Raw genomic sequence first — 13,354 nt, 5'->3', positions numbered from 1 at the left:
CAATGCTTACCAGTTTGTCACAGTGCTATCCATATTTATAAATATTAAATCAGAAAATAAATGATTGCATCAGTATTTACCACCTTTGCTATGTCACACCTAAATAGGTTCTGGTACAATCGGTTGTCTTTAGAACCCACATAGTTGAATGGAGTCCACCTGTGTTCAATAAAGGTGTCTCACGTGAGTTCAGGTTAAACACACCTGTCTCTGGGAGGTCCCACAATTGATCAGTTCAGCTCCCAACAAAACTGCATTGTGAAGACAAAGGAACTTTCGAAGCTATCCAGGAATAGGTTATTGAAAAGCACCAATCAGGAGAAATGTATAAGAAAATGTCCAAAGCATTACATATCTCCTAAAGTAGAGTCCATTATAAAGAAACTGAGAATGTTTTTGGAGTCAAGAACACTAGCCAGGGACGCCTCCAAGAGACCTATGACAACTCTAAAGAAATTACAACTTCCATGGCTGAATGGTAGAAACTGTACATATGACAACTGTTGCCTGGGTGCTTCACAATTCTGGGCAGCATGTGAGAGTGGCAAAATGAAAGCCATTGTTGGGGGAAAAAACTTGCATCAGATCTACAGTCAGAAGGTATGTGGGGAAACTCTGAGACCCTGAGAAGTTAAATAAGATTAAAATCTAAGCACTGTGTTCGGTGCATAACACTGCACATTATCCTGAGAACATTATCCATATTGTAAGGCATCAATAAAATAAATTCCTTACATTTATATAAGGAATATATATATATATAAGGCTTTTCCTAACACTCCACTCAAAAAACTTTACGGGTAATGGGGACTCCCCTCCACCAACCCCAAGTGTTGCACCCACCTGTATGATGCGTTGCGGTGACAGCATCATACTGTGGTGATGCTTTGCTGCATCAGGGCCCTGTGAAGGTAAAATGGATGTAGAAAAGTACATAGAAATTCTGGAAGAACACCTGCTGTAGTCTACAAGAGTCCCGGGACCTGGGAGAAGATTTATCTTCCAGCGAGACCATGACACAAAACACACGGACAGAGCCACACCGGAGTGGCTTAAAAACAAAACTGTCAATGTTCTGGAGTGACCCAGTTAAGGCCCGGACCTCAGTCTAACCAAGAACCTGTGGCAGGAGTTGAAAAATGCTGTTCACCATCAATCCACAACCTGAAAAAAGAAAGGCAAAGATTGCAGTGTCCAGATTTGCAAAGCTAGTAGAGGCTTACCCAAGAAGGCTAATTTCTTGGGTCTAATTCCTGCCAAAGCTCCCTCTACCAAATATTGACTCAAGGGGGATGGAGATTTCTGCAATCAATTACTGTTTGTTCACATTAGTGGAATATATTAAGTATTATGAAACTTTAGTACTGTACCAATTGGAACATTTGGAGATTTGTGAACAATACCCATCAGCAATTTTATTAAGTGTTTCCATCTTTAATTTTAACTGCAAAATTGAGTTATGTAGATCTTGCATTGGGTATTAATGATTTCATAATTTCCATCATATATCATAAACTGATATTATTTAAAAAAATACACAAATGGTTGTTAAATAGTATCATTGTTACTGTTCCCTTTTAAACTAGAAAATTACCTTCTTTCACTAAAATTTATCATAAAAAATATACATTTTATTTATATTTTTATATAATGTATAAGATCAATTATTGTAATAATAATAATAATTGTTTACACTTATATAGCGCTTTTCTGGACACTCCACTCAAAGCACTTTACAGGTAATGGGGACTCTCCTCCACCACTACCGTGCAGCCCCACCTAGATGATGTGACAGCAGCCATAGTGTACCAGAACACTCACCACAGGAGGAGGAGGAGAGCAGAGTAATGAAGCCAATTAATAGATGGGGATTATTAGGAGGCCACGATTGGTAAGGACCAATGGGAAATTTGGCCAGGACAGCAGGGTTACACCCCTGCACTTTTCGAGAAACGCCCTGGGATTTTTTTTTTAATGACCACGGGGAGTCAGGACCTCGGTTTTACATCTCATCCGAAGGACGGCGCCTGTTTACAGTATGGTGTCCCCCTCACTATGGGGCATTAGGACCCACATGGACCGCAGGGTGAGCGCCCCCTGCTGGCCTCACTGACACCTCTTCCAGCAGCAGCCTTAGTTTTTCCCAGGAGGTCTCCCATCCAGGTACTGACCAGGCTCACACCTGCTTAACTTCAGTGAGTTGCCAGTTGTGACTTGCAGAGTGATGTGGCTGCTGGCCATTTTAGGTTCATATTTTTATTAACATTAAAATACTGTGACACAGAAGCAACATAAGGTTTAATATTCCAGACTTAAACTGCATTCAAATTGGTTCCAGGTTCACATGCAGGAATCATTGCTCATTTCAGAATGAATACTTACTATATATTTCATAGTATATCATAGTCAACAATTTTTAGTTAATTTCTAAATACAACAAATAACTAAAGCTTATGATTGCTTACTAAAAATTGGGTATTTGTTTTTGAATAACAGTATATTTTAGTCATGATTTATACAATAAAATGTGCTATTATACAGTTTGTTGCCCACTCAGAATAGCATAACATGCTTTACCTAGTTAATTATTAAGTGTACATTCCTCTAAATTAGATTAGAACTACAGTTAATAATCATGATATTTATTTGGGATTTACAATATTTCAGGCTTTGGATTTCAGTGATGATGAAAAAGAAAAGGAAGCCAAGCAAAAGAAGAAAAAACCCCAAAATCAGTTGAAAAAGCAGAAACGATTTGATCAAAAGGAATCAAGTGAGTATACAGCATCTTTAATTCCAAATATCTTCACGTAATCCACAAAGAAACCATAGTATATGTTACTAGCCCTGTTTCTAAATTATCTTATACTCTTCATTTTTGTTTTAGAACAAACACAGTTAAACAGTTCTATGCAAATTTTGAAAATCCATCAGAATACTCCTAACAAGAAAATGGGACACTTGTGTTATGAAATGTGCGACCTGTAATGCCTCTTAGAGATCACTGCTTTACTTTCCAGGGAATAGTGTGTCCCTCTGAAGCAGTAACCCTGATTTCTCCAGTAAATCTCAATGAAACCTATTAAACATTTTTATGGACTGTCAAGCCTCAGGCAAAATGCACTGATTTTCCCCATGTGCTTTGTTTGGGGAAAAAAATCTGTAAGCTTCAAACTTTATTTATATCTATCTAGGCAAGTTTAAGACATAATTTGCATTTTTATATTCAAATGGAATTTAAATGATATTCCTGCATTTTTGTTTCTTGTGAATGCCATATGTATCTGTTCAATACTACGTGACAATAATATTTGTTAAATAAGATGATCTAGTAACTGATAGCATATTATTACAAATGGGGGGTTATGAAAATCGTGGATATCAGGATTTGACCAAGCGGTATAGTCAATAAGTGAAGTAATTATTCATAACCCCCAACTTGTAAGTGCTTTTTCCAGCAATATACCTGAGCGGCTCGTATAATTAGAGGGATGTGAGTTCTTTGTCCTCTGGCACAGCTTTGGTGAGAAAAGTAATTATCCAGGCACGCTTGGTTAAACAAGTATTTATTACAATGACAAAACACAAACTACACTACACACAACATACAACACACAAGTTACTTTATGTACAGTATTTACAAACAAGGTGTTTCAGAGGCCTAACATTCTGGTCACCCAGAAAACTCCAGACTGCTACTAAGCATTAAACTCTTAATGCCTACAGAGGCCACTTAAGAGATGAACTGCCTTCTAAATGCAAAGCAACCTGCAGTTAAATCTCTCCCTCTGCACCCTGGATGCCACAAAATAAATGGGAGCCTATATCCCTATCCATAAAAGTGCACCCTAAGCAGGAAAGAGGTATCTAACTGAGGTATCTTTTACCCAGGAAACCTAAGTTCCCTAAAACACAGAATATCACGTTCTCTCTAACAAGGTTCAGATAGTCAGCTCCAATCAGGTTTGGTTTGAATGATCATGAAGTAGGGGCTCTCGCCTGGCACAAGCTTCAATTCCCAACTCCTCCGGACTCTCTCTTCCTATGCTCCTGCTTCTTCTTTGTTTTTTCATTCTATTCTACAATAATGCATCTCCAAAGTCCTAAAGAAACAAGTATGGATGAAAGAGGTGTTTGTCTCCTTCACATTCTAACGACAAGTTCATTGCAGAATATTTAACATGTATACTCTTAGCAACATTGCACAATAAACTGTATAGGGTGATTAGAAGCTTGAAATGAGAAAACAATGTGAACTGCCAAAAATAGTCAATTTAAACATATTAGGTTTAGTGGATTACATAGAGTGATAAAGTACTGAGAACAGGTATTGTAAAGTTTGAGACTAGAACAGCTTATGAACATGCAACTTAGCTCATGGTAGGAACTTCAAAGTGAATAAGATATACACTTTAGTTATATCTTTTAAGATATGTAAGTTTATTTTTAACTTATCACTTCATTGTGTTTACTTTATGGTAAATTAAATTATTATCAGTATTTAAAGACCTGGTTGAGTTAAGAATTCTTACATTCAGTCTAAGTGAGATTTTCAGTTGTAACCCTTTCACTGACAAAATTCACTTGCCTTTTTTTTTTCAGACAACAACAACTTTAGGGAACCCATGCAGTATGGACAACAGATCGAAACTCCACCTAGGCAAGAGGGTAGAAATGTTCAGCGCTGGGGATACAACCCCCATTCTGAAGAGGGGAGCTTTCCAAACAGAAGTTTCTCATTCTCAAACAGGCCATTCCTTCCTCAAGACAGAATGATGGCACTACCTGGACCGTTTCCATCCCATCCCCGACATCCACACGAACGTGTTATGTTACCTTGTCCCTACCCTCCACCACCACAGTACCCGAATGCAATGCCTCCGTTCCCCCCTCCCTTCCCCCCTCCCCATGCTATGAATATGCCATGGCCTCATCATGAGATGGGGCCTCCACCTCCACTTCATGGTGCCCCCTTCCATCAGCCTCCTCCCCCACCCCCTCCGCCACCCAGTTACCCTAATTCAGGATGTCATTTTCCCCCTCAGAGTGGGTCGCAGTACTAAATAACAGAATTTGCTGCACAGTGCTGTTATCTGACCAGTAGTAATACACATTACATTACTGTATGTATACATTCTGAAAGTGAGACTTTGTGTAGTTTTTGACAATGTGTTTTATTTTTGTATTAGGAGTAACCATTTGTAATTGTAAAGATTGAGGGTTAAACACTCTTCATGTTGATGCTTAATGCAGAAAATGTGTGTTACAAATTAATAGTTGTTTTCCCCCCTTCTTTTTCAAGTTCTGGCATAAATGCTCCTGGGCTTTTGCATAAGAATTCATTTGAAGACAAACTTGGCTTTGTAATCTCAATTGTAAATACCTCTCCTTAAAAAGAATATAAGATTTTTTGGTCAATGATTTAGAATTAATAAGGGATGATGTGGTAGAGTGCAAGTGTTTTTCTTAACACCCGATTTAATAAGTTCCAAACATTATTCTAATCTTCATGGGACAGACTGATGTTCCTTTAATTTCTTGCTTGATACTAATCTTTGAAAACTGTACTGCAAGGAAATGCATTAAGGCTCAATTGTGGTACTTTCAATACATTTATTATGTACAATGAATTTGGAGCCCTGTGTTTCAGCTTATAGTTTTCTGACATTTTTGCACTGCATCAGAAATACTAAGGTAGAGATGTTATGCTCTATAAATAGGACTTTACTTCCCGTTTCTTAGCAACAAGAGTTAGCACCCCTTACTGAGCTCTGCAGTGACAGCCTGCTGGTTGCTATCCTGTCTTCTGTAATCTTAGGACACATGAGGCATATTCCTTTAGTGGATATTATATTTGTATATATGTGATATTCACCACTGTTAGTGCAGAGTGTAGAACTATACTCTAAAAGGAAAAAAAGGTTTTAAAACCAATTGAGCAGGAAAAGGCTTTTAGAAGAACACTTATAATACTGAATCCCCGTTGCCTTGCTGTTTCGGTAAATGCATTTCAAAACATATATTCCTTTTTGTACAATGTTTTTATTTTATGTACAATGTAATTTTTTGCATAAGCCAATGTGTAATTGAATTGTAATATTTTTTCAAGGTTTCACTGTGAATTTGTTTTTTTCATAAGACAGACTAGTGTTAAAATGATTATATAGTTAATAACATTTTACATATGGCAATTTTTTCCATGTGTATAGTTGGTGTTTTAAAAATATTTTCAGTTCAACATAAATTGAAGTCTATTGTTTTGTCTTCAGCTTGCAAATAAGCATTTCAGTTTATTTTCTCTTAGTTTAAAATTATGTCTGTAAAGCTTTTTTTATGCTTTGCAGGACATGTTGTGTACACCAAAATATAAACATGTGTGGCTTAGAAAATCGTGTAAATGAACACTACCAGAGAAATATTTTTTTAGACTGAACAAAAAGTTGCAGAATAAAGAATCAATACAATGCTGCTGCATTTGTTGTTTTTAGAAGATTGTAACAAAGGGAACAAATGTATGCAAGAATACCTCTAAATCATTGAATTAAGATTTTAATCAATCAAGCTTATGTTGTTTCTGTGGGTATCTGTATAACTTAACCAATGTTTGTCAGTTTTTTATTATTGTTATTTCTAATTTCTAGTTTTTTTTTATTTTTAGGCTGTGATATACTGTAGTGGTGTGGGAAAGTTGTGTAGGTTTCTTACTTATATTTGTTAAACGTTTATTATTGAAAATAGTAATAGTAAAAGTAGGACTGAGAGCATCCATTCCCTTTGGGTTGTCTAATGCAGGGCCATGAAAAAAGGAAGGATTTAGAATATCCAGTCAAACCTAATGAGCAGGTCTTTGGGAAGTATGAGGAAAATCACAAATCACTCCTCAATACAAAATTACATACAGATTCCTGAGGCTGAAATGAAACACAAGACCCTGAAGCTGCCCGCAAGAGGCACAGATTCATTTGAAAGTTTAATTCCACACCAGAATCAAAAGTCTTCTTTTGCCTCAAGGGAATACCTCCGTAAAAGTAAATCTTAATACTGAGCCTAATTATAGCCAGTCAAGGCAGCACAGTGGCATGGTGTTTAGCATTGCTGATAATTTGGATAGCTGAGTGTATGAACATATTATTGGGGAGTGGGGGGCAGGCAGTGAAAAGACAAAAAAGTTCAACTTCACATAAAAAATAGTCATGTATTTTTAACACAACATAAAATAATAACCATGTCAACATAAAAAGGAGCTGCAAGGATTGCAGGATTTGTAGTACTTCAGTGCATGGTATGCTCTGAACTTTGGAACTACATAAAGAAGGATTTTACATTCAGTGCATGTAAACTGGGTTTATGTAATAAAAAAAGTACTAACACACATGGAATCTGGTTAGGATTTAATTAGTGTTTTCCTTCCATCTAGATGATAAATTAAGCAGCAGATGAATTTCAGAGAGTAGCTTATTTGAAGTCCCTATATCCCTATTCATAACCTCACATTTATTAACAAAAAAAATCACTGTATTGCGATGTCTCATCTGTGTAGTATGAGTGATTGGACCTTTTGGTATTCTGCTCATCCTGAACTCCTTGTTATCCTCCTGGTTGAAACTCCACATCTAATATAAAGTTGCAGACTCTTCTGATTTAACAGTCTGTGAATGGAGGGTACATAATGTAATATAATTTTATAGAGGATGCTTGCGCAGGTCTGGAAAGTCTGGAAAAGTATGAAATTAAAATGATTTCCAGACCTGGAAAAGTTTGGAAGATGAAACATATGTTTGGAAAACTTATGTAAATCTTAATATAAAACAAAGTTCACTACACATAAATATATTTGTGTTAAGAATGCACACAATCTACCTTCCTCTGTGTTTTCTAAATCGGCTTCCTGAAAAACAGTTATTCATGTTCATTTGAGATAGCAATTGGCTGGGTGTTGGAAAGAAGCACAGCCAATCAAACTAAAATCTACCCGTCTTATGATAACATAAGGAAGTGAAGTTAATTTGCTGTTTGCGATTTCATTCAGATTGGGTTCATGAGGTATTTAATATTTAAAATATTAATTAACCTTTTGATGCGTACAATCACACATATGTGATCATGGTTGACTGGTCTTTGCAACACATCATCCCTAATACTGTATGGCATTAGAATGTTAACAACAAAATGTTCTCATGATGATGTAACAGTTCCACCTAGCCCTTAGTGTTTTCTGTTTAGCAAGCTAATAAATGCTTTGCACTTAAGAAAAATAAGTCTTCACAACTAACTCTTTTCTCAAAATGTGATGGTTCATTGCATTTCTAACTAACAATAATGTTAATATTTACTATAACAATGACAGATCTGTGACACAAATTGTGCAAACAATAGCTATATTTACAAAGTTCAGTCCTGCTGGTTGAGCTGAGTACTCAAAATAGTCAGATTTTGTGAAAGTTCTGAAAAAGTAGGAATACCTAATTATTCCTAATTATTAATCTATTGGACACAATTATTGAGCTAATTCGCACATTCTTGTTTCACATATATGTCACTGAGAAAATATAACTAACCAAACCAAATTAAGAAACTTGTAATAGAAATAATTTTGTGAAAAGTATCTTGGTTTGATGACACTGTAAAATACAAGAAGTAGTCTAGCTATAATGGAAAAAGCCTTTTATATGATGACTAGCTATATCTTAGATTGTGATAAAAGCCTTTATGCTGAAGCAAATTCTTGAATTGTGGCACAGAATTCTAAAATTGTTTACAAAAACAATGTCATGCTGCTCGGGCTGTTATTACGTGCGAACCTGCATGAAAATGTGTTCAGCAATACAAAGTAGGATTTGTTTGCTCTAATTGTGTTCTCCAATTCATCAACTTGTTTGCATTTATATTTTTTTTAGCACTGTACACCATTCTTACCCACAATATCAAAAGCAAAAGGGGTTTGTATCCTTGCACCATAACAGAATAAAGTGGTAAATTGATGGGAAAATTGTGGGGAAAAAACTCTGATATTTCATTCCGTTTGTTCTCATTGCCTGCAGCCCAGTAAGGGGTAGTAAACCTTGCAGTTTCATTGAAAATGGGTTACTGTGTGTTTTCTAGCTTATAGCCTATGGCTCGAAAACCCTGAATATAAAAGCATTTAAAACAGGAAATGTGAAAAACAGCTGGGGAGTTGATCAAACTTTGAGCTGTCTCTTATGGCTTTTGACTTGGTCACCAGCTACTCCTTTTTAAAGCAATACTGTCAACATTGCTGGCTTGAAAATGTGCCGGTTACAAAGAGAATAAGTGAAATTTGGCCACATGTCAAGAAGTACGTTGCAAGTGTGAATGTCAAAACAGTTCTTGGGCCAAAATGCAAACATACAGTGTTGCTGAAGAAATCTGTAGAGACCCATTGTTCATCACAAATGCCGACATATTTCTCTCCATTGCCAAAGATTTTCTACCTCTTCTGGAAAAATATCAAACTAACAGGCTGGTGTTAGTGTTTTCTTGGTGATGACCTATATAGTGTGCTCTCAGATCTAATTAACAGGTTCACCAAGATGCACCAAGTGATCTCTGCTGAAAAGCTAGTCACAATAGACCTTAATGACAGTTAAATTCACAAGGATGGATCCAAGGTGAATATGGGGTTTATGGCTGACCTGCTTCTGAAAGAGTTAAAAACAAACAAGAAAGTTTCTGAGAAGAAGATGTGTTCTCTGTTTAGTTAGACACCAAAAAAAAGCTGCTTCAAGCAGTAGTGCCAAACTTAGTGGAGAAATGCCCCCTCAAGTATACATTGGTCAGTAAAATTAGATGGTTGAACCCTAAACAAATTGCACATAACTCTAATTGGTGTGGAAGAAGCTTGTCACCAGTACCTTGTAAGCACCAAACAGCTCAAAGAAGGGAGCATATTGGAGCAAGATGTCTCTACCAACAGAGAGGTCAAAGTGAAAAACAAGCCAGAAAAGGCTGAAAACAGACTGGATTACATTGATTGAGTGATTTAAGGAAAGCAGCCAAAGAAAAGCTGGATGAAGTTCAGAAAAAAAATTAATTAAAGAAAATGTATAACTTTTTTTCAAAACTAAATGCTTAAACAACAGTTGCATGTTGTAGGTAGTGACAAACAGTAACAAATCTAAACAGTAATGTCAAATTACTGTGAAAGACAAACACTAATTGCTTTTAATTATGATGATGTACCAGTAGTGCATGACTGCAACCACGCATCCCTTACTAACGTTTGTTAATTTAATTTCAGTGCAGCATTGAGTTTGCAGTTTGTTGTTTTATTGAAGAAAAATGTTTATTAAAAGAAGTTAATGTATAAAAATATCAACAAAGCATGTTCTGATGGGTAAGGGCTATACATGGGAAGATTTAAAAGCCACCTGGAAGAAGTCTGGAAAAAGTTTATGGGAATTTGCCTATGTGAAAAGAGCAAGCATACAGTATATAGTTCTATTATATGAAAGAATCCATAATACAGCGGCTATATCACTCTGCAGCTCACAACGGGCAGCCCACTGAAGCACAGCTGTTGTGCACCTGGCCAGTACCTGGTTTGGAGACCTCCTGGGAAAGCTAAGGTTGCATCTGGAAGTGGTGTTAGTGGGGACAGTAGGGGCTCTCACCCTGCAGTCTGCGTGGGTCCTAATGTCCCAGTATAGTGATGGGGACACTAAATAGGCACTGTCCCCCCGATGAGACGTAAAACAGAGGTCCTGACTCTCTGTGGTAATTAAAGATCTTAGAGCGTCTCTCGAAAAGGGCAGGGATGGCTAAATTTCCCATTGTCCTTTACCAATCATGGCTTCCTAGTATTCCCCATCTATGAATTTGCTCCATCACTCTGTTCTCCTTCACATTCATAGCTGATCTGTGGTGGGTGTTCTGGCGCACTATGGCTGCTGTCGCATCATCCAGATGGATGCTGCACACTAATGGTAATGGAAGGGAGTCCCCGTTATCTGTAAAACGCTTTGAGTGGAGTGTCCAGAAAAGCGCTATATAATTGTAAGCAATTATTATTACAATACAATTTTATTTGTTTCAAGAAACTCAAAAGTGCTATACAATAATATAGTGGTGATACAAAGAAGGGAGGGAACAGCAGTGCAATTAACTTTGTGAAACCAAGAGTAAAAATTATACATTATGAATTTTAGTGAAAAGATCTTTAAGTGAGTTTGGAAAATATGCTTAGTCTCAGAACATCTAATGTATCTGGCCAATACATTCCACAGATATAGTGCTGCATATTAAAATATCTATTGCCTATTGTATGTGAGCTTGGCCTAGAGCCTGTGTAAATGAAGCCATGCATGTGAAAAAAAGATACCCTTGTGATGTTCTTAACACTCTCCTGACAATACAGAAGTCAGACATAACACCAAGGTTTCTCACTTCCATCAAAGTTTTGATTTCAGCATCATCACCAACAGCTCTACAGTCACCAGCTTTACAAAGGTATCATTGCGGGCCTGTGAGCATAACTTCAGTCTAGCTTAAATCACTTCTGTTGCAGACATACCCGGATATCCGATACAGCAGATAACTCTAATATGCAGAGACTGAAGTAATAGCATAGGTCTGCAAGTCAAATACTGTACCATGATAAGTAACCTGAGCAAAAAGCAACATATGAATATTAAATAGCAAGAGTCCCACCCTGTGGAAAACCCTGAATAGGTGAGACAAATGAGATTTAGAACAGCCATGATTATATGAATTGACTTCTGGGAGTGAAATATGAGCTAAATCAATAAAGGAATGAACCATTGATTCCTACAGCTTTTCATACTGTCTTAACAGAATCCCATTATCCCAAAATTTGCACTTAAAACTAGAAGGAAGAGTATTTTAAATTACCCAGAGTAAAAAAAAAACAATTGGCAACTTACCTTAAAAAAATATTTGTTTCAGTACCATCTCTAAGTTTCGACGCTAATTAATCTAACCTAAATGTCTCAAACACAAGTCCTGGGGGGCCTAGTGTCTTTTTTGTGTGCAACCTGAGCTCTCTCTTGCAACATTATAAGACTCCTAACCAAGAGGAGTTTTATAGGTAACTGTACCTTTAAGGGAGTGAATGTTTTGATAAGTCAACTGTAAAAGACCTCAACAAAAATCCTGAACATATCTAACTAAGAAAATAATTAAGTCAATGTTTAATTAACTACTCAAGTTGAAACAAAAAGCAGAAGACTCTAGGCCCCCCAGGAACTGTGTTTGAAAACCCAGACCTAAAGGTTTTGAGGAGCTCATTAAGCGCAAATAAGATTGCTGTAATTGAGCTGTGCCTGCCCCTTGCAGTTGGACTTCTATTGTGGTCTAACAGTGATAAATACTGTGCACATTGTGACAGTTTGCCTTTTGCAAAGTCTTATCAATTGTTATGCAGTAAGTCTTAGATTGGTTTAATTTTAAAGTTTTCTTTTCCATTGCCACTTACTGTATAGATATAAATGTAGGACTCCTTTAAAGAAAAGTTTTAGAACAGTGACTTCATGCACCTTCTTCTTTTTGTTAGGAATATAAACCAATTTCATGTAACAGTCTATTGCTTTTAAAATGCTGTATTCAAAGTTCAGCTTATACAGTATGTTTTGAATTAAATTTCCTCACTATTTCCTCACTATAAATATATTGTCTTTATATTTTCTTTAGTTTCTATGAGTCAGCTCCCAGAAACATTAAAATATCATTTAATGTTTCCTGTATTTTATTCTTACGCATTGTTGTTCGAATTACTTCAGAAATTATAAAAAAAGTTTTGTTGTCTGTCTTAGAATTTCAGCAGTTTTGTTTTTCAATATTAAATATAAATATATTATTTTTTGCTTTAATAGGGTTGGGGATTATGTAATGCTGTAATTTAGTCTTCAGGCGTCTTCCACTTATGAAACTGATTTCTTGATTGTATCAATGATGACAATTAGGTGGCTGTTTCAAAAGATATTTCAACTTGTTAATATATAATGTAAAAAGTGTTCTTATACTGTCAAGTTTTCAAATCACACAGAAATGAAAATGTTTTATAATCATAATTTAAAATTACTATAGAATTGCTTAGTTTATGTAATTTTATCATTATCTCAATATTTTTTTTCATTGAAAACAAAGATATAATTACTCCTTCCAATGGTTATTTTCTAAATTCATCTACATTTTGCAATCATATTTTCTATGACAGGAAGTAACAGTAGATTAAATCTCATAATCTACTGTGAGAGTTCTAAATTACTTTAGCAATATATCATAGATGCAGGCAATATTTATCTACTCTTGTTTAGCAATGTTAAAATTGTAATTGGAAAATTATAAATTTTATTTTATACTTATATTATTAAAAAAG

At 35.9% G+C, this 13,354-nt stretch overlaps 1 protein-coding gene across 1 annotated transcript in view; it reads left to right on the top strand.

Moving 5' to 3' along the window:
- Positions 1-8,255, top strand: part of naf1 (nuclear assembly factor 1 homolog (S. cerevisiae)) — a 39,699-nt gene extending 31,444 nt beyond the window's left edge. Inside the window, exons 8-9 of the mRNA XM_088917647.1 lie at positions 2,668-2,773; positions 4,603-8,255. Of these exons, the coding sequence (XP_088773773.1) occupies positions 2,668-2,773; positions 4,603-5,063 (567 nt within the window). The 3' untranslated portion in view covers positions 5,064-8,255. The remainder of the gene's footprint in view (positions 1-2,667; positions 2,774-4,602) is intronic.
- Positions 8,256-13,354: the final 5,099 nt, after the last annotated feature.

Source organism: Atractosteus spatula, chromosome 1, assembly GCF_055471065.1.
Source record: "Atractosteus spatula isolate fAtrSpa1 chromosome 1, fAtrSpa1.hap1, whole genome shotgun sequence".
Taxonomy (NCBI): Eukaryota; Metazoa; Chordata; class Actinopteri; order Semionotiformes; family Lepisosteidae; genus Atractosteus; species Atractosteus spatula.
This window is presented reverse-complemented; position numbering and strand designations above follow the sequence as displayed.